The sequence below is a fragment of the Teleopsis dalmanni genome, chromosome 1 (assembly GCF_002237135.1).
Source record: "Teleopsis dalmanni isolate 2A chromosome 1, ASM223713v2, whole genome shotgun sequence".
Lineage (NCBI taxonomy): Eukaryota > Metazoa > Arthropoda > Insecta > Diptera > Diopsidae > Teleopsis > Teleopsis dalmanni.
The window spans coordinates 68,632,479-68,653,855 of record NC_051846.1 but is presented as its reverse complement, the minus strand read 5'-3'; the positions used below and the strand labels follow the sequence as shown (position 1 = coordinate 68,653,855).

General features: G+C 30.2%; 2 protein-coding genes across 2 annotated transcripts; one reads left to right on the top strand and one right to left on the bottom strand.

The window, feature by feature from the left end:
- Window positions 1–9,307: 9,307 nt before the first annotated feature.
- On the bottom strand, window positions 9,308–10,805 carry LOC119673339 (tubulin alpha-4A chain-like). Its single transcript, XM_038084604.1, has one exon. It carries the CDS (start codon window positions 10,745–10,747, stop codon window positions 9,428–9,430), a length of 1,320 nt encoding a protein of 439 aa, XP_037940532.1. The 5' UTR covers window positions 10,748–10,805; the 3' UTR covers window positions 9,308–9,427.
- A 2,144-nt stretch (window positions 10,806–12,949) lies between these two features.
- Window positions 12,950–14,866, top strand: LOC119671213. Its single transcript, XM_038081749.1, has 2 exons — window positions 12,950–12,999; window positions 13,255–14,866. The coding sequence occupies exon 2, from the start codon at window positions 13,899–13,901 to the stop codon at window positions 14,751–14,753; it is 855 nt and encodes a 284-aa protein (XP_037937677.1). The 5' UTR covers window positions 12,950–12,999; window positions 13,255–13,898; the 3' UTR covers window positions 14,754–14,866.
- The last annotated feature ends 6,511 nt before the right edge of the window (window positions 14,867–21,377 follow it).

Sequence of the window (21,377 nt, the reverse complement as noted above, 5' to 3'; positions counted from 1 at the left end):
CCGATAAAAGTGTTTGCGATAAAATCGAACAAAAATGAATGCTTCTCAATAAATCTGTGGAGTTAACCTTAGTTAGCGGACTACGAGAGCTACTAAATAAGTAAGTTGCTGGAACTCATTATAAGTGAGATATCACATGAATTCATTATTTAAAAACCACAATATTGAATGAATTAATTGTTGTTCGGTTACGAGGGCAAAACACTAAGTTATTATAAAAATCATCCTCAATACCCCCGCACAGTGGTGTAATGAGAAAAAAGGTTTTACGGTTCAAATCTTCTTAAAAGAAACGTGAACCCCCTCCGCAACATATTAAACACCATTGTAGGCTAAATTTAAATATTTTTTTCCAACTGTATGTATTAGTATGAAATTTGAATAACTTTTGCTCCTTTAAATGAGTCTCTGTACACACCCATATACCTACTCGCAATGGGGTGTATGATTACTATTCGACCAAAAGTATCTTCTAACATAGTTTGTCATTATCAAAATTCAAGGAGAATTGAAATAGTTGCCTTTGTATGAACGATTAAAGACAAAAGCTAAATCTTGCCTTGATAACTGCCACTCATACTAATTACCTTGAACCCTGAATCTTCAAATCATATCTAATAATCATATCATATCTAATTTTTATCAATGGATTTAAAATATAAAAACATTATACATCTAATTGAAAATGTTCCGAAATATTTTATGGGTATCTGAACCCACTCTGGGTATCTGAACCCAATCCCTCTCTGGTGTACGTCACTAAAACAAAAAAATGTGATATATGGTGTTGTTTCTAGATTGATAACATGTTTAGGTCGTTCATCTAGAAACCTTAAAAAAAATCTGAGTAGCATCCCGAAATTAGTTATCTGGAAAAATTTTTTTTTCCTATATGAGTATTCACTCATATGCTATAAAAGACATTTAATTTTAGAAAGCCCATGTGACTTATTATAGTGTAAGCGAAATCATCAAGTAAATAAAATACATCTACGTTGATTACAAAGTAGAGTTATGGCGTAACCTCTTAGAACGTGTTTTGTTTTACTGCCAGAAGACCATGTTTTCTGAAATATTTTTAAATTATTGTCGATAATCATTCTAGCATATATCATTCGTGAGATACAACGTTAAATATTCGAAAACATTATGGAAAAACTTTAGAATATTATGTTTAGTTATTGTGAGATACAGCCTTAAATATTCAAAAACTTTGTGAAAAAAAAAATTGAGCTACAAAGAGTTCTTAAAATATTTCCTTAGTAAAATCATTAATCTTTACATCTAAATAAATTTTTATTTGGAATATAATTTTCCTCAAATTATATATGTTTTTATTGAACTTGATATGCTAAATCTGTTTAAAAATAAATAATTTATTTGATAAAAATCCAATAATTTTCATTTTCCCGACAAATTCATTGCAATAACATTTGTGTTCACCACATAAATTTTTTTTCAATTGAAAAAATATTTAAAAATAAACAAAATGAGGAAAAAAGCGTTCAACCTACAATGCTCAAGATACGCTCTTGCTGATTACTTGATTAATCGAACGATCGAATGAACTAGCGAACGATCATCGACCACAAAATAATTATCGCGATCGCTAGCAACAACAATCATCATAGAAAAATCGATCATTCGTAGTACAAAATGAGTAGGCGCTCAGCAATAGAAGCAGCGATGCTTAAGCAATTCGTACCGCTTTCGAATTGTTATGCATGACGCGCATGACGATCGCTCTTGCGGAAACATCGCGACTGCCAATGTGGGACGATACTATGTCTACATAAGCGGAATAAAGACAGACAAAAACGCTTTAGGTTTTGTTATTATTTTTAATATTTTTCTCTTCGCTTAGCAAGTGATGAACTCTGAGCAAATCAATTTAAAAAAAAAATTTAATAGCTGGGCGGGAATATAATAGCATGGCTTGTGTGAATTTAATTTGTCGAAAAACAATTAAAATTAATTTAATTTTGATTAAATAGAATTGTAAATTGCCTTTGAGATAGAAGGAAAACTTATTATCAAAGTATTATGTGAAGTTCTTTCATAATAGCTAATAATAGTGTTTAACAAAATTAAGCAATTACTTCTTAATTATTTAGTTAATTATTTTTTAGTTTGAATTAAAAACAGTATTAAAAAAGTATTAAAAATTAAAGCTTACGTTTTTCAGATTAAGGGTTTAATTTTATAAGATCGATTGATTAATATGGACTTAATAATAAAGTGCCATAAATATTTAAAATGTATAGAAAGCTATTATGACAAGTTAAGATACCCTAATTGAAATATTATAAATAGAATATATGAAATAGAAAAGTAATTTAATTATGGTACAAATATTTTAATATTATTAATAGAATTTAGACTCGACGTATAACTGGTTTGAGTTCATATATAATAGAGGTTAATAAGTGCAAATTAACACATACATATTATTACATCATATTATTTATAATGAAAACCACTTTTTTCTTTTAATTATGCAAATTATTTTTTAATTTAAAAATATCTAAACTTTTGTAGATCTTCACTCCTTTGTATTGAGCAACTTTCTTTTACTTATCCCTCGTTTTTAAGACAGATATAAAATTATTAAACTTTATTAGATTTCAAAGTTTATAATAAATAAAAAAAGGGCAGAACATAATTTGCAATTTTGTCGGATGCAAGATAGAAGTTCAATTCCTGGAACTTGCAGTCTCAAAATATTATTTACGAATAATTAAATACAAGAGTTATTTCCAAGATCACTGATGATGGGTATTTGACAATACTCGAAACAGCTGTATGATCAACCAAAAATTCAGTTAATTAAAATAAAATAAAATGAATTTTTGTTATCGTAGTTTATTACTATTCAAAAAACCTTGTAATAAAACTCTTTAAATTAAGCTCAAAGTACTGTGAATCTACGTAGGGTACACAATAGATTTTAAGGTGGCAGTGTGATACTTAATAATAAATGACAAATGACTTAATAATAAATGATAATTTTTTACATAGATATTTTACTCGTATTTAAATAAAAAAATATTAACAGTGTGTCTAACGCACTATAACAGAAAACTTTTAGCCCCTAACACTCAGGCATAGCTAACATTATGAGCCATTAGTTTTTTTCAAAGGTTTTTTTCAAAGAGTTAGACGTGTTAACAAATTTTTGGTAAATGTAAAAGTCAGTCTCTAATTAAGAAAATGTTAAACTAATATTATTACAATCGTTCCTACAAGTTAACGGAAGCCTACTACTAAAACTGTAATGTTATTGTAACAGAATTGCACCAATGCAAATAACATAGAACATTACATTGACTTTTCAAAACATCTGAATAATAAAATTACAGTTTATTTAAATAATTTTTAATAAAATTAAATTTATTTTAAAATAATATTTTTATTTTTAAATTAATTAAAATTAAACTGATAATGACTGAAGTAATATATTCCAACTAATTATGCAAATGTGTTTTACTTGCTTAATTTGTACTCTTTTAAATTAATTTTTCTTTTTGTAATAAAATTAATTTTAAATAAAATTGCTTTAATTTTTTGCTTTTTATTTAAAAAATCGAATACTCTTAAAAACTTTTTAAATAAATTAAATTATAAATTTATTTGACCAGGCAAGCAGAAAAATGTAGCAAATGTCCAAGTGTGCAGTAAACAAAATGCCAATAAATTTCTTTGCTGAGCAAAAGTAAAACCAAAAACATTTTTGATAAGAAATTTCTTTAAGGGAGATGGCTGGCGTAAGAGAGTAAGTATGTCATGCTGGTCAATATATATACACTCATACACACTCATACACGCATGCGATACACTTAAAATTTAAAGATTACGTCGTATATGGTATGTGCATACGTAAACATTGTACGTGAAATTTTATCTACGAAACTTTTACGACAACAACAACAAAGTCAAAAAGTTTAATTTTCATATTTTGTTGCTGCTGCTGCTATCGTTGTTGCTGTTGTTTTTATTGTTGTTGTTGTTTCCATTTCATTTTCATGTGTTATTATGTGTTTTCATGTATGTTAACTTTTTTACTTGCTTGTGCGCTTGAGTGTGTCTTGTGGTTGAGCTCGTGTGGGTTCAAATTATTTCAATAATTTTTCTTGTAAGTTCTGTTGTTGTTGTCGTTGTTGTTTTTGTTGTTTTTATTTTGATTTATTTGCAGTAAATGCTGTTAATGCTTTTTATTGTTTTTGTTTACGCTGCTGTTTGAAGTTTTAACTTTTGTCTCTACGATCAGTGACAAAAGAATATTGTGTTGCTTGCTGTTGTTGGCATCGTTGTTGTTGTTGTTTGTTTTGCTTTTTAACTTTTGGTTTGTTTCGTTGCTGAACTTTTAAATAATTTGTTGCTGAATTCTGACCAAAGTCGAAGTTTAAAAAAGTTTCGATGTTAACTTTGTTTGTGTTGTTGCTGCCGCTTTCTGTTTTTGCTGTTGGCCTGCTATTTACAGCAATTTTAAAGCTATTTGTAAAAAAGCGAGAGTGAAGTATATAAAATATTTTTTGTTGTTTTCTTTCTTTCCACTTCAAAACAGCATTCAGCAATTTAAACATGAATGCGGGGTTGTGTTTGTCTTATAAAACTTATAAATTGTCGGATGTGCGTGTACTCATGTTAAGAGTGAGACGATGTAAGAAACATAAGGTTTTCGTCTGAAGTGTGTACAATACGGCAACATAAGAATTATTTTAACATAGCAAATAAATTAAAAATATTATTATTAAACACTTCTATATGTATATATTCTGCTTAGGGCGTTACTTTTACACATTAGGAACTTCATAAAAATGAGTCGATTATTTACGTAATGAAATTTATTTTAAATAAAAATAGATCTTTTCGGCTCCGAGTTTTTTTTTTGGTTTTTTTTATCAAAAATATTTGAAAACATACATATTTACGCATATATAAAACAATGTAAAAGTTTGACGGATTCGAATAGCAAAGAAAAGTGTAGGACAAAATTTAATTTAATTTATTGAAATTTGGCTGACCATGCAACGCTAGCAGTCCAAACCTGGCACTTGCAGTGGAAACGTGGCATTTGCAGTCCAAACCTAGCACTTGTCCAAACAAATTATATACGGACTATAAACTAATTACGAAACTCAAATATTTCCTAAGACCATTGATGTAGAGTACTTGGCAATACTCAAAACAGTGTTGTATGGTCAGCCAAATTTCAATAAATTAAATAAAATATTTGTTCTTGTCTTTTCTTTACTATTTGAATCCGTCCAACTTTTAAATAGTTTATTTTCGTCATAAAGACGCGTCAGTCATGGCAATAAAAAATTAATATAATAAAACAATGTGTTTTTATAACTTGACCTCAAAACCTTTTAGCCGATGTATTAAACATTAACTCTACAACTAGTTAAAAAAGAGTTTCTGAGTAATCACACTTTGATGCCAAAAATATTCCTCATATTGAGATTTTCTAAATCCCATTTTATTCTATTCTATCTTATATGTAACTATAATATCATGTAGCTTCTTTCGATTAAGTCATCAAAGTAGTTTCGTAGCATCCATAGCTTCTCCATTTCGTACATCTAAAATTGTGAAAAGTTTTCAAAGGTATGTTTAAAGGGAGTCCTATTACGTGAACATGAAAATTAACAAATATTTTGCAAGTCTATGAGAAGCTTCGATATATGGTACTACTTCACTTCAGAGTGAAATCGATATTCAGCTGTATGAACAACAGTTGGGAATCTAATGGCTAGTAGCGCATTAGATGCAACATTTACTAAGGTTACGGAGTTCGTATTTTGGAATTAGGGTGGATTTTCTTCCCAAAGACAATACACCTTGTCACAAGTCGTTGTCTATTATGCCCAAATCACAAGAATCACGCTTCGAATTGCTTTTGCACCTACCGTAATCGCCACCTTTGGCACTCAGTGATTACTACCTGTTCAAAAACTCATCGACAAAACTAAGGTATATTTAAGGTATATACGCTATGTAAGGTATATAAATCCAAAGTTCAATCATTCTAAAAGAGAGATATTGAAAATTTAAGAAAAGCGCTTAAATGATTGTACTACGTTTGAAGAAAACAACGTTAATGAATGAAGTCCAATTTTTTCAAAAAGTTATTGTTTTATTTGTTGTTCTATGAAGTTATTACCCAAAGTGTTAAAATGAATATCGACATCCAAACAGTACCATGCATAACTGACAATTCTCAGAACTTAATTTTAACTTAATTTCGTTAAATTTTGTTAATATTGCTTTGGGTGATGCAGCGTTATCATTCACTTTACTAGTCAATCTAAGTAATAACATAATACAACGTTCTATACTCATATTTGTTGATGTATTATAATCTCATTGAACTTGCACTATTTTGTTCTACACCCGAAATACCAGACTTTTTAGTAACAGTCAAAAAAAACTGATATAAAATTTAAACACAAAATCTATTTTTAATTAATAGATATATTTTTATGCTATAGTAATTATGCAAACATCTTTTGACTGATATTCGAATACCAAATATCCTTCAAATAGACATCTAATGAAAATAATGTTGCAATTATCCAAAATGTTGCAACATATTTTGTACATTTTCACTGTTGTAATTAAGCGGGAAGTACAGTTTCCCTTTTTGTACTGGATTTATATAAAAGGGCCGTTCTTTGTAGGACCTTAATTTTTATTATTCCTAGATAGGATCACACATATTTTTATCTTACACAAAAATGGTATTGAATTCTGTATAACTTTTTACTATACTTACTCGAATACATATGTAACATCCAAAAAAACTTCAGAATATCCGTTTTGCTCCATAAATGTTTTTCCACTAATGATTTTCTTAGGACTAATCTGATCCTATGCACTCGATGTATGGTGCTTACAGTACGAACCAAATTAGTGTGAGAGAATTAGGTGACGAGATTGAATGCTATTTAGTTTATTACAAATTATTCTTCGATGTTGTTCAAGAAGATTGAAAACCTGATAGAACACATCAATGCATATTATTAAGCGATCACAAAAACTAATAAAACCAATTGCCCTAACATTGAGGTATATTTAATACCAAACAAAGCAATAATCTTCAAATTATCATTACACATTCTTTGCCAATATCAATGATAAACTTTATTTGCTGTTTTAAAATTTCATTGAATAATTATTGGTTTTGTTTCAATTTAAAGAATCCAGATTTCCTTCCAGTTCATTAAAGAATCATTATGTCGTTAACTAAAATTTATAACTACTGTTTACTACTTTTTTTCAAAAAGAAAAAAAAAAACAATTTCAAAAAAAAAACCATTACTTCGCCATTAAAATGGCAACATAAAAAGGATATGGAAGAGTATTAAACTTTGAATAATAAAACGATTTTTTATAGAAAATAATTCATGGAAAAAGTCGAAAGACAAAACTTTATATCGAACTCTAATGCATTTTTCCAATACACGTAAATGAATAGAAAGTATGAATAAAGTGGAAACTTTTTCGCTCGATTGCAGCCTGTAACGCATAGAAGACAGCAGTAAAACATGGAAGGATGAGATGACTACAGTTGGTTGGATATGAGTTGGAGGAAGCTTAAAACTTTCAATGCAAACAACAAATGTTATAAAGTGGCAACAGCAACGAATCGGTCAAATGGCATTAATGTGACCAATGGAATCACACAGATATACGATAAGTTCCAGAGTCCAAAGACTGTTTGGAGTGCTGTGGACAAAAATCGCAGCAAAAAAGCACGTAAAGTTCGAATGCAAAAATAAATCCAAAAGTATTTGAATTGCAATAAAGAAAGTTTTAGTATCAAATCAGAAAAAATAAAATTCTTCATTGTTTACATGGCGAAAAATAAAATTTTCTCGTAATTCATGGGATTTTATAAAGAGAAAAAATATATTTATTGTCAACTTGATTAAATTGATATGATGATCTCAATAATTCTTCAATTATAAGCTCGATCTAACAGTTGAACATTGAGAATATCTACTAAAATCAAATTAAATCAATTATAATATGGTAAATAACAGAAAATATTATTAAATATGGGTTTAAATAGTAAGGAATGCAAAATAGGTACGATTACTACATATTTACAATGTCACAAGTAAATGTAAGTTTGTACTCAATTCGGATGAAAAGTCAATATATGATAGAACCTTTTCGGTCCAAGGAAAACTCGTTAATCTAACTTTATGTGAAACACATAAGCATCCCCCAATCTCATCTTCTTAAAATAATCTTCTCCGCTCGATACATTTATAAAGAAATATAAACATATATACGTACATAATGAAATTGGATGATATAATGGACTATGCTAATTTCAAAGCTATTAATATTATCGCAAATATTTCGCTGAATGTGAATCCATGTCACTTTAGATCAACAAAATGCAGTATCTGAGTAACCTAAACATCTAGATCATTTTAGACTGACATAATAGCAGATGAATTTGCCTGAATACGAAAAGTTTCACTACTTTTAACCACCAACAAATTTATGATTTCGGAAAATGTCGTTCTTCTCAGTCATTTAGGAAGAAAAAAACAAGCATAGAAGAAAACTAGGGTCGTTTAACTTACATGACTTTAAGAAATATATAATTTTAAATACATACAATTGAAATAATCAAATATCGTGGGGATACTGAAAACTATTCAGGAAACAAGTAAGTAAGTGTAGAATGGCTGAAAACTGAGAGATAAAATTTTAGCTCCTTTGCATGGCCACATATTGTATATAGAAAACTTAGTGATGAATTTATAGAAGAATAAGAATAACGTGGAAAGTTATTTATTAACTAACAAAACTGATCACTACTAAAATGAAATTTATTGGTTGTACACGAATCTATTACTCTGTAATTAAATTACCACTTCATTACTAATTACAAATAATTGTAATGTGAAATTACAGGTAGTTGTTATCTGAAATTACAGGTAATTGAAATATAGATATAAACAATAACATCGCTAAACACGTGCAGAGAAATTCCCTTGCGCTAAAATACTTGGGCATCCATCCAATAGCAGTGGAAATATGATCTGTTTAATCTCGATACTACTATTCATTGAGAGAATTACACTTTAACAAATATTTTGAAACCATCGCAGAAGCACAATTAATCTTCAAGGTCGCAATGCAAGATCTCCTAACATTATAATGATAAGAACCGAAAGTTCTGATAACATAATGAATGCTTAATATTCAAAATGATTACATGAAAATCATACAGACTTAAGACTTGAACCGAAGTGTGCAAATATAAAAACATCGCAATAATTTGTAATTTCATAACTAAAATTTATTATTTGATTTGTTCTTCCTTGCATGATGCTTCACAATAGTTTTAAATATAACTAATACAAATATTCAACTATTTCTGAAGAACTTATACATCATAATTCTAATCCACTTGATATATATCCAAGTCCACTTCTTCGTAATCACTGATTAGTTGATTTAAAAAATCATAAGCCTCCTTGTATTCTGCAAACTCTATGTTCTGCATTTTGAACCAACACACGAAATCATTCTTTGATTCCAATATATTGTATTTTTGATTCAGACGAGTAAGATAATCCCCAATATTAGTATTATTGGACAGAACACAAGCTGTACGCTCCAGTTCTGCCAAATCTGAATTAGGCAAAAAACTTGGCTTTCGTAAGTTAACACCAACTTTGAAAGCCGACGGACACCAATCCACAAGTTCAAAAGAATTTTCTTCTCGCATAGCTTTAATAGCTAAATTAATCTCAGTCGGTTCGACATTTCCACGAAACTGCAAGCAACAGCCAAGATATTTACCATACTCTGGATTACACTTAACCATTTGATTTTCTTTGCTAAAGCACGACTTCGTTAGTTGTTCCACTGTAATGTCATAAATCTTATCGCCAGGCACTACAGGTGCGTAAGTAGCATATGGAAAGTTCAAACGTGGCAGTGGCACTAAATTCTTTTGCAATTCTTTTAAATTACTATTTAGTGCGCTTTCCAGGCGTAAACTTATAGTTGCTGAAGAGACTGTTTGTGCTATCAAACGATTCAAGTTTGTGTAATTGGGATTCTTCATCAATAAATTACTACAACACATTTGATACATAGCCTCGTTATCCACAATGAAACAGCAATCGGAATATTCAGAGCTAGTTAATGTGCTTAATACCGCATTGAAGGGTTCTGTCGTGATAGGCGATATAATAGGTGTTGGATAAATGGAAAATTCGGTAAACATTTTTTTCGGATAATCATTACGTAGACGTTCCATTAACAATGCGGTTAGACAATAACCTGTACCACCACCAGCCGAATGGTAAATTATAAACCCTTCAACATTCTCACAATTGTTAGTAAAATTTCTAACAGTTTCAATCATTGAATCTATGATTTCTGAGCCGCTGTTATACCTATCGGTTATAAAATTATTAGCTGCATCATCGTCTCCTGTTAGGAATTGTTCAGAGTTGAATAAAAATCTGTGTTTTCCATTACGAAGCTTATTTGTGTATGTTGGTTCTAGATCGAAGAAGAGAGCACGGGGCACAAATTTTGCTGGACGTACTTGTTGAAAAAAATTCGTGAACTTGAAATCAGTTTCAGATTCATATGATGGCATATTTCCGTTAATAAGAATGCCATGTTCCATGCAATACAACTCCCATACCGCCTCACCTAAAAGTATACCGGCTTTACCAATGTAAATTGAGACAATCTCCTGCATTTTTCTTAAAATTTTAAGTAAAAGGGTTTGTACTAGAAAATTTTGAGATATGAAATGAAAATTTATTTTTCTTGCTTCATGTTCACATATCAAAAGCAATGCTAACTATGTTTTTATTTAAATATAATAAATTCTGAGCTCTAAAATTATTCACTAAAGTTGCTACGCTAATTAACCCCGCCCTAACAATCCTCAAGTCCACTTCTGGACTCTCAGGAAGATATGCTGATTTAAGGTCCGTCATCAACTAAAAGACAAATAAATGATATGGTTTTTTTTTTAGCACTAACTCAAGAAGAAGAAGTAGATTTTTTTCTGAAAATGTTTATACGGATTATTCAAACAATTTTTTAAGCCGCTACTTTTTTCTAATTCTCGTATATATAAATTTTTTTTTCTTTTTTACCGCGTATTATTATTGTATTATATATTTTGGGCCAGGAGCTGATATTTTTCTGATATGAATCAGATAAAATATTAATCAACATTGTGAGGTTAATAATTATATAATAATAATTATATACAATAAAAAAACAAATGTACAACAACATCGATGGTTTTAAGTGGTTTAGTAATAATGCCAAATATGCATTGCAAGCGATTCACTGGACCTTAATATTACATAAAGTAATTATGGATTTAATATAAAAATTTGTTTGGAGTATATGTCCCTATGACAACAGTAAATTAATTACAATTAAAAATAAATTTTTTTTTGTTAAATTGAAATTTTTTGTATTTTTAACAGTTGCAGCTATTACTTCTATAACTTTTTGAGCTACCTTGGAGTACCATGGAGTTTTATTTATTTAAAACTTTCAATATTTTGTCGATATTAAAGCAATCAATTTCTATAAATAATCCATATTAATTCGTATGATATCAATTTTATTTATATTTTTTAACTCTTTTCGTGTTTGGTTTAAGTCAGAGTTCTGTCAAGATGAATGCCCAGATATTTCGCAACAATTAACTAAGATAAGTGTGAACACTTTTCGTTTCATTAGCTTTTATGGGCAATATTTAAAGTCAATTTTCTAAAAGTCTTAATGGAATTGAAATCAGGATGCGCTCTGGTAGTCGCACTGTTTACAGAGAGCTTAAGTATTATCCGCCTAAGTGAAAACCACATGATTTAAGAATAATGAAAAATCGATGTATAGATTAAGTAGAGCAATGACCCATGAAGACTTTCAGCTGTTATATGAGTATCAATTTATAATGAAATAATGGTATTCAATTTTAATTTCATTTTCTAGTAGCCTTATAGGAATGGAAAAGATTATGAATATTTTTATAAAGGGATTGTCTCATTTTATACATGAAGAACTTTTGTCAGACTTTATCAAAACCTTGAGCTTCATTCAAGAATAGAGTGAAGCTGTGTGTTTTGTCTTCAATTGCAGCACATATTTCTTTAACAACTCTTTGAACTACTCCAATTATTTTTATTTTTTTGAATATAAATTGATGATTAGGTATAACTTGTTTTCAGGTTTATAAGGGTATTAAATTTGTCATCAATGATTTTATATTTATTAAAGCAGAAGACACGATAACAGTAAAGTAGAACCCCGGTTTTTAAAAGATTTTTTTAAGAAATTTTTGATTGCCTTGAATAATAGCTAAAGGGAAAGATGCTATTGCGGATCAAAGAAAGAAACGATATTGTGTGGTCAGATAATTACTATATTATTTAAAAGTTAGACAAATTCGAATAGCAAAGAAAAGACAAGAACAAAAATTTATTTAATTTATTGAAATTAAACTGACCATACAACGCTGTATCGAGTATTGTCAAGTACTTATCACCAGTGGTCTCAGGAAATATTCGAAGAATATTTTTGTTCAAAAATGTTTAGAAAAACAGTAGTTACTAACCGATATCGTCCAAAATATTTCATATAACCACTGCCTATTGTAAGTAAATAGTAATTAACTCATTTATAACATACCTGTTTCTGTGAAGGATATTAAAGTTGAATCAAAACTAAAGCAAACTTTTTTAAGTTTGGCAATTAAGACAATAATTATTTCCTTAAACAAGTTTTCATTAATTTGATATTTAAAATACTTGTATTTTAAACTTGTATCAAACTAATTTTGAAGCAATTAAATTCTAATTATTTGAACATATTGTGAAAATTGGAATCAATTATTTTTCAATAAAGCTTAAGAGCTTAATTTAATTGAAAAACAAAGTTAAGATTCTTTCAGTCAGTGTCTTTATTTTGCGAAGCAATTTAATTAAAGTGAGGCTCTATCCATTTACATATGAAATTTAATTATTATTTTACATGCTCTAAGACAACTACAAATCTACGTTTATATCACATATCTCAATAATGCAAGGATTTAATCTCCTGTCAAAGGGTATTAAATGCTTGCTGATTGCTTCGGTGTCAGTTGCAAAAACACGCAGATTACATTTCATTCATTAACAATCCATAAACATTAGAAGATAATCTATTTTGTAAAGTTTCTCAAGCATTTTTGGTTCATTTCAGATGTCATTAGCCCACATTGCGAAGCAAATTTAATCATAATAATAATATCAATTACGAAACGTAGCACACAAAAAATAAACACAGTGAAATTATTGGAAACGTGACTCAAATATGAAATCGCACTTCCCAAAGTTTATGTGACCAAAAAAGATCAGCACGTGCTGCACAGTGTAAACGACCGCGTTTTTAAGGTGACCATCGTAGAGAAGCAGCTTTTTCGTTGGTCGTAAACCAATTTAATGCTGTGATGACGATGTGTAATGTACTTGTATTATGCGATTAGGTACATCCCCTTGGCAACTATTTTAATAGCAATACATCCATAAACCCGCACGAGTGTATGTGGATGTACATAGACTTCTGTTCGGCTTACTTGGCAGTTTTACATTTCCGGATATCGATGCTGCTCACAAACACGGAAAATGTACGTAAATAAAGCGAAACCAAAATTATGTAGAAGCTTCTACATACTATCAGGGTCAATTTGTGACAAAATATTATGATGAGCTGACATAATGCAAGCAGCAAACAATATAAATAAGACGATAAAAATTCAATTAAATCAGTTCGAGTTAAATATATAAAACGTTAAGTAGCAAATAGTGTGGATAGTAAAAATAAAAATCTATCAAAAATCATAAAATATGACAACAAAAGGTTTAATAACCAAAGTTTTATTATCCTGCCTGTTATTTTCTTATACTCAGGCACGCGTATTACGTATCGATGCTGGCTCTAATGTATCTGTGCAAAAATCACAATCAATAACAACATTAGAAGCCACCACAATATCAACAGATATCGAACAAGAAGATTTCACAACAAAGGCACCAGAAAACGCTGAGGAAACCACAATTACAGCGTTAAGTAGAGATGAAGATGCCAGTATTAAAATTACAGCTGCTGAATTAGACCCAGCACCAGGTACTGTGGAAGGCATTGAAATAGAATTATTCGATGAGATTGAAGAAGAAAATGAAGACAATTCTAAACTAAGGAAATCGGAAAAATTATTACTTCTTAGTGCACCCAAACTACATGAGCAACCAAAAGAAGAAGAAGAAGAAAATGTAGAAGAATCCGAAGAAATCATAGCTGATGCCACAACGGAAACAACAACCGAAACTACCACTAGCACCATTGCAGCTGAAGAAGTGACGACAGTTGTACCAGTGACAAAATTACATGCAATCAACGAAACATCACCAAATCAAACAGAAGCTAAAAATGTTGAAAATCCAGCAGTTGCCAAAAAGGTGGATGATACACCTGTCATACCAGCGGTTCAACCTGCTGAACCAAAAAACAGTAATGCTGCATCAGCTGTGTTAATTGAAACTGAATCCGATTATGTGCTTGTTGATTCCGATTTCGAGGAATTTGGCACATTCGCGCATGTTGACAGCGACTTGCATTTGCAGCCAATTGTGCAGTCAGTGGAAATCGTTCCCACAAGCGTTGATGATCCCTTAATTATTAGTTACGTCCATAGTTGGTGATAAACCAAACGTTGTTTCTTCCATTCATTAAAGGTTTTTATGGATAAGTTTTGTTGGAATGCAGTATTTTTTATTTTTATACGATAACTCATTAAGTTTGTTACCCACGAATAAAAGCGATATATCAATTTAATTTTTTATTTGTTTTTATTTATTTCTTTTTTAAATTGAAAGAAACTGTAGTGTTCATACGGTTTTGGAAGAAATAATTCTGCATGTTACACAGATCATCAAGCTATGCTTATCCGAAATAATATAATAGATGTTGCACTTTTTCTCTTTATGATTCGATGGATTAACATTTACCATTCACTAAAGAACTTTAAAATTTGATCGAACAACCAAGTACAGAGTTTTTTGAATCCTAATTGTGAAATACAGCTAAGAGTTTCTCAAATGTATAAAAACTGTTATCAATTATATTGAACACCTTTATTAGTAATTTTTAGTTATGGTCATGATTTTTCTTATATTCATTATGAAAGTGAATTTTTTCAATTCACAAACATCATTCGTTTTCATCGAGACTTAAACCTGAACCTTAGTAGCAATAGTAGGATTGCTAGCCACTAGACCACTGTGATTAGCTAATCTTAGCAATATGATATATTCAAAAAAAGCTGCGGCCATCGATTTTAATATGCGGCCATCGATATATATATATATATAGCATATATTTCGTATTTTGGTTTAAGGTTGATACGATATAGATTCAACACTATATATTGTAATTTTTCAAGTGCAAGCACAGAACTATGTCACTTTAAAAAAAACTTATGTTGTGTAAATAAATACCTATTGATTATAATCCTGATTACATACTATAAGGATATAAGCCACACAACTTTAGACATATGCTAGTAAAAATAGTATTGCGAAAATCCAGCACTACTAAAACAAAGCCTTACGACTGATAATTAATGTTCCATATTACCTCTAATATGGTCTAAATATTCCATTCTAACAATAGTCTAACAATGACTACCATGTAATGTTATTATTACTTCAGGGAAATGTTAAACCAGAACAGCGTATATGAATCTGTTGGCCCATTTGAGCACCTCTTCAATATTTGTTCAAATATGCCGTCGCTGTTAAATATTTTCCTAGATTAATATAGACATTATGGATTTGTACATATTTATATATATGTAATCATATATGTAATCAGAAAAAATTGGTACTTAGTGTATGTTATGTTGTTTTATACTAATTGTAATTTTAATGTAAATCTATTTCCTTTTAATAAAAAAAAACAATACTTAAAAGATTCTTCAAAAATACTCTGAATGAATGATTTTTGAAGAAAAGTTATTGATTTTTTTGTGTTTAACTGTTTTAATTCTAACTGTTTTAACAATCAAATGTTAAAATATATCATTGTATTCCAGTGAAATCGTGACATTATTTCTCTTCTTACTTCGAGCCTTTATTCTGATATCTTCTGTTTAGAACGGTCCAAACAATAAACTCTTTAGTGAATATCGTCCTATGCCATTTTCAATTGATAAATCTGGAGAAACTTTTTTAATCGACACTCGCTTTCACTTCGTTTTAATTTTCGATTAATAAATCTAGAGCGAAGTACTAATAATACTAATAATACTCTAGATATTTTGTCAGAATAGTTAGATGACCCTAAAATTAACAGCTGTTTTATATGATTTGACAGATAAAGTGTAATTTGACAGATAAGGTGTGATTTGATTTAGTATATGCATTTATAAAAACTATACATTTCTGCTAATACTAACATGTTAGATGACTATAGAAATGTTCGATTAGGCAACAAAATTTGACAGATCGAAAGTAAATCTAGATTGAATTTAGTCTTACCAATCGAAAACGAAATTAGTTACGTAGTCACTTCAAAATGATAGCCTTTTCATATTTATTTTCATAAATTAAAATTCAAAACTTTTCAAATAGTTTCCATAAATTTTTTCATAATACATACTGGTTAAATATTACCTAGTACATATATAATAATACTTGTACTTGATTTTGATACCGTAGTAGATATTGAAATGATAGTTGGTTTATGGACTTTTATTTTGAAACGAGTCATATAAGAGTCAATAGAAAACGCAAATACACTTTTAAAATATGCTCTTCTTTACTTATTACAGTTTCAATTTATTTATATTTTTTTCAAGTTTTTTCTTCTCGGATTGGAAAAAATCCTTTTAGTAACTTACCTTCTTGAAGAAAAAATAAGATTCATTTTTTGGTTTGTCTTTTATGTTTGGCTTACATTTCAAACTTACTAAGTAAAATTTATTACTTTGCAATTGTTTACCAGTAATCCGATGTGCAATATTACTGAGTCAAGTAATAGTCAATAAATTTCCATTGCTGCACATTATTGAAAATGCTGAAAGTTCGAACTCTTTGCTGTCAGAATACGCCAAATCTTAAATCACTTCCCTTTCTCCGTTGGGGAAATCCATTTGAAATGCAAACACTTTGACAACTCTGCACCTGCCAACAAAACTCCGAATGCAATAAAAAACGAGAAGAGGAAAAGCGTAAAAATATAGCCAGCAGGCTTAGAGAGAAATACCTGCAAAAAAAAAAGAGGACATACTAAGTCCAAAAGTACGACTAAATGGGTTATATGAGTAGAGTTTTTTATGTGGACTTTGCATTCACCTTCCTTAGCCAAATTTGCCTAAGCAAACTTGCTGATGCTATTTAAATGTTCACTGCCAAGCTTCATTGCATGTGCAAATCCGCGAAAGTAGTGAAAATGTGAGGAAAGCTCAATAGAAAAAAGTCTCTGAAATGGCAGTGGTAAAGAAAATGGAGTACGTGGTTTCAACAGGACTTAAAATTCAATATGAAAATTTTTTTTTCCTACATCATACTTTTCGGGAATGTTTGCCTGAATGAGCACTTGGTTGATGTTCAAAGAGGAAAAGGCGTAACGAGCATAATTGAATTTTCATGAGGAAATAATTCTTAGCTGTGAAATGAAAATGTGTTCCAGCATGTTTCCGTGGTATTTAGCACAACAATAACACTTGCAATTAAGGAACGATGAAGCTCGAAGTGATTGCAAACAAATAATAGAATTTAATTAAAGCTCAATACTTGCGCATCAAATGCAATAAATTCAGAGTGTGGCTTAAGGACAATAAAGATATGCCATTCAGCACATATGAAAGCTGGCTGAAAGAAAAGTAATGAACATTAAAAGAATCTACATAGGTTTTCAGCTACATTAATATGTTAATCTGTTTCACAATGGCAGAACATTTCCATAAACTACGAGGTAGTATAAATTCAATCAACAAGTGGCAACTCCATAAATTTAACAGAAAATTCCAGTAAAGTAAATTTCTGCTACACTGTTATTTCGACAATATTTTACACCATTACTCACATTTCTTGTGCTAAATTTCTTGCCCCCAGCGCCTTAACTTTGATACCCACAAGCGCGCAATACTTTCGTTTAAAAGAATTAGCAACTCCCCAAACCCAGCGAGACGGATAAGATACTATTTCGTTTAACCAACTTAACACAAACAACGCGAAATAAAAACTTTATAATTCTGTGCCACGATTTCGTGGGTTCAACTGGAGGCAGCCTGAGACAATAAAAGAATTCAAGCACAAATGAAGGCATTAATGTCAAAGGCAAATTCCCAGCTCACTCGTTAGGCACTCAACGACCTGCTCACTTGCCTGAAAGTATTGCACATGCTAGCAACACTGTCATTTGACATTTGTAACCGCTGCCGTATTTCCGTATCCGGCGTGTTAATAAAACGCTATCAACGAACAAGCGCGTTAACATTTCTAAGTATGTGTGAGGCGGCAATTAAAATTACTCGTTCCACCAATTGTTGAAATTTATTTTTAAGTTGATGCTATTTTTATTTCTTAAATAAATTTACATGTCAAGTACACATACTTGACTACCAACATATCACCGAGTTTACCTACACATTTGCATTTCAGAATACAAAGGAAACCTACAAATCCACTACTAAAAATAACAATAATAATCAGTCAAACAAACAAGTCAAAAATTTGTGTTTTTTTTTTATATTTGAGGAAGCCTGAAGTGAAAATATCATAACAACTAATAATTTCGTTCCATTCATTTCGTCATTCATATATAGAACAGCATCTATTCCACACCCAAGGCGATATATAGTATTGTGCTTTAATAATAACATTTTATGCGCTGCACAGTACGTGTTTGCCAGGAGTGCACTTAACATGCACCATCATTTGCCATGTTGTGTCACCCACTATTACTTCACCACTGCACACCAGTGCTGTAGACCAGTGTTACTTAGCTGCGCTCAGCTTAGCTCAGCATTCTGTTGTCCTTTTGTCCTTTCAATTTTAAACTTCTTAGCCATAATCACCAAGAAAGATAACAAACGACTAAGTACGAACGAGTGCAACACACTGTCATGATTGCACTGTCATGGTCTGCTATGTTATACAAATTTATTCCCTTTGGACATTATACCATTATAATTGGATTCTTGCCAATGATATTCATTTTAAATCGCCCTTTCTCACCAACACACACACACTCACATACACTCACACACACACACACAGAAGCACTGATAAAAATCTGCAACTGAAACTAACACTTATTTAAAAATACAATACACACTCCTGCTTACAGTGCTCTCGTCCTGGCATATCCCTCCGACTGCAACGGCAGCGCTGCCATTAGCATTGCAATAAGCATGACAGCAAATTTTCCTTTTTACTTCCTTTCTTACTTGAAACATTCCTTTCAGAAATAATTTTTATAGTTCTTATGACACATTTTCCTACTATTATCCTTATATAATTTCAACTTTCAAAACAAAATTAAGTCTGCCAATTTATAAAAAAAAAAGAATTATTAAAACTTTATTTTCAATTAGTTTGCCAACAATTTTGGACATTCTTAAGAATATTTTTCCTTTGATGTCAAGGATAATGTAGAATTTGCGAAAAAAAAATATTGTAGTAAATTAATTGGTGGAATTTCATATTGATGGAAGTCTCTTTAAGATTTCCTCCGTATATATATATATAGAGAAATTTAAAGATGACTTTAAAAACGTACAAGTTACTCTCCAAGTGTATGGATTAAAAGCTATAAACGAATATTTTGAATATATCTCTAAATAAATTGGTTATGCCTCAATGTATATAGCATCTTCTTAAATATATATCTTCTTCTTTTGAATATATCTCTAAATAAATTGGTTATGCCTCAATATATATAGCATCTTCTTGAAACCATATGTCAAAATAGTCTCATTCACCGTGAAAAAAAATATGAATCATGATTCTGCTATTATTATGTTGAAACTATTTGAGTCAGTGCACTTGAGCACTTTCTTAACTCGAGGTATTTTCAAAAGCCCTCTTTACGCCTTGACTGGATTATTGTTTATCACTTTATCAGACTAAGCAATAATTAATCACAGATCTGCATACGTCCTGTTTCTGTTTTATTCTGCTTTATTTGTAACCACAATGTCATATTAATTTAAAAAAAAATATATGTTCAATTATATCTGAAGACTATGAACCACTCCAATCTGTTCGTTTTTGTAAATGTAAAAATACTCATACACAATATATTAATTTTCTTCAATCCCGAAGCAAAAATTTTATTTAATTATGGAATCATCATGCGGCATGTAAACAAGCAAGCCAGAAACATTCTGTATTACTTATACCCTACCCAAGCACAGAGACCACACGATCTCATTGTTAACCGAAATTGTGAAAACATATTTATTTTACAACTAAAAAATAAGTAAGAGTAATAGTTTTTACTGATTTTATTAAACGTTATAATCACGTTAATTGCTGAATCTTTCTGCGGCTCAGGTAAAGGAACTCTTTCCCTCTATAAACGGCGCAGAGCAAAAGAAAAGAGAACTATTTTGTGAAGGATTATCAAGACTAACACAATCTAAAATGCTTTGAGGGACTAACAACCTAAAAGAATTTAAGGATTGCATAGAACTAACAAAGAATAACTTAAGAATTATAACAGAAATACTAAACTGTCATTATAGATTGTAAAATCACCTAACAATGTTAGAAATCCAATTGAACTTGGGCTGCAAATACTAAAGGGAAGAGAAAAAAACCACATGCCATATACTAAGGAAATTCCCGGCACTGATGCATAAGCGGTAGAAAAGCTTAAGAGGGTATTTCATGGAATATAGGGAATTAAGGCTAGGAGAGAGTGCACTGTCCCTTATTCAAAATAAAATAATAATATTAATCTCGTTATTGCTTGAAAATATTTAAAAAAAAATAATAGTTAAGAAAACAATCAATCGGAAAATAAATAAACCCATTTGGCTTTATAACTAAAGATGATTTTAAAAAGTATTCGATTTCTTTCAAATTGTTCTAAAGTTCAATTTGAGAAATTTCCATGAAATTAATGAAAAATTACGATTTCCAGGATATCAGAACTTGATGACAGGTATTGTTAAAACCAATTATCTCCTTAAATTGCTGTTAATGGTAGTTTATATATCACAACGAACTAATATCTAAACTTAAATAGGCTTCGGCGACAAGGCTGCCACTTCAACCAGAAGTTATGTTCCATTATTTGATTTTGACTGAAGAAAT

Coding starts and splice junctions, on each gene's coding strand:
- LOC119673339 (XM_038084604.1), bottom strand. CDS start 10,747: ATGCAGGAGATTGTCTCAATTTACATTGGTAAAGCCGGTATACTTTTA.
- LOC119671213 (XM_038081749.1), top strand. CDS start 13,899: ATGACAACAAAAGGTTTAATAACCAAAGTTTTATTATCCTGCCTGTTA.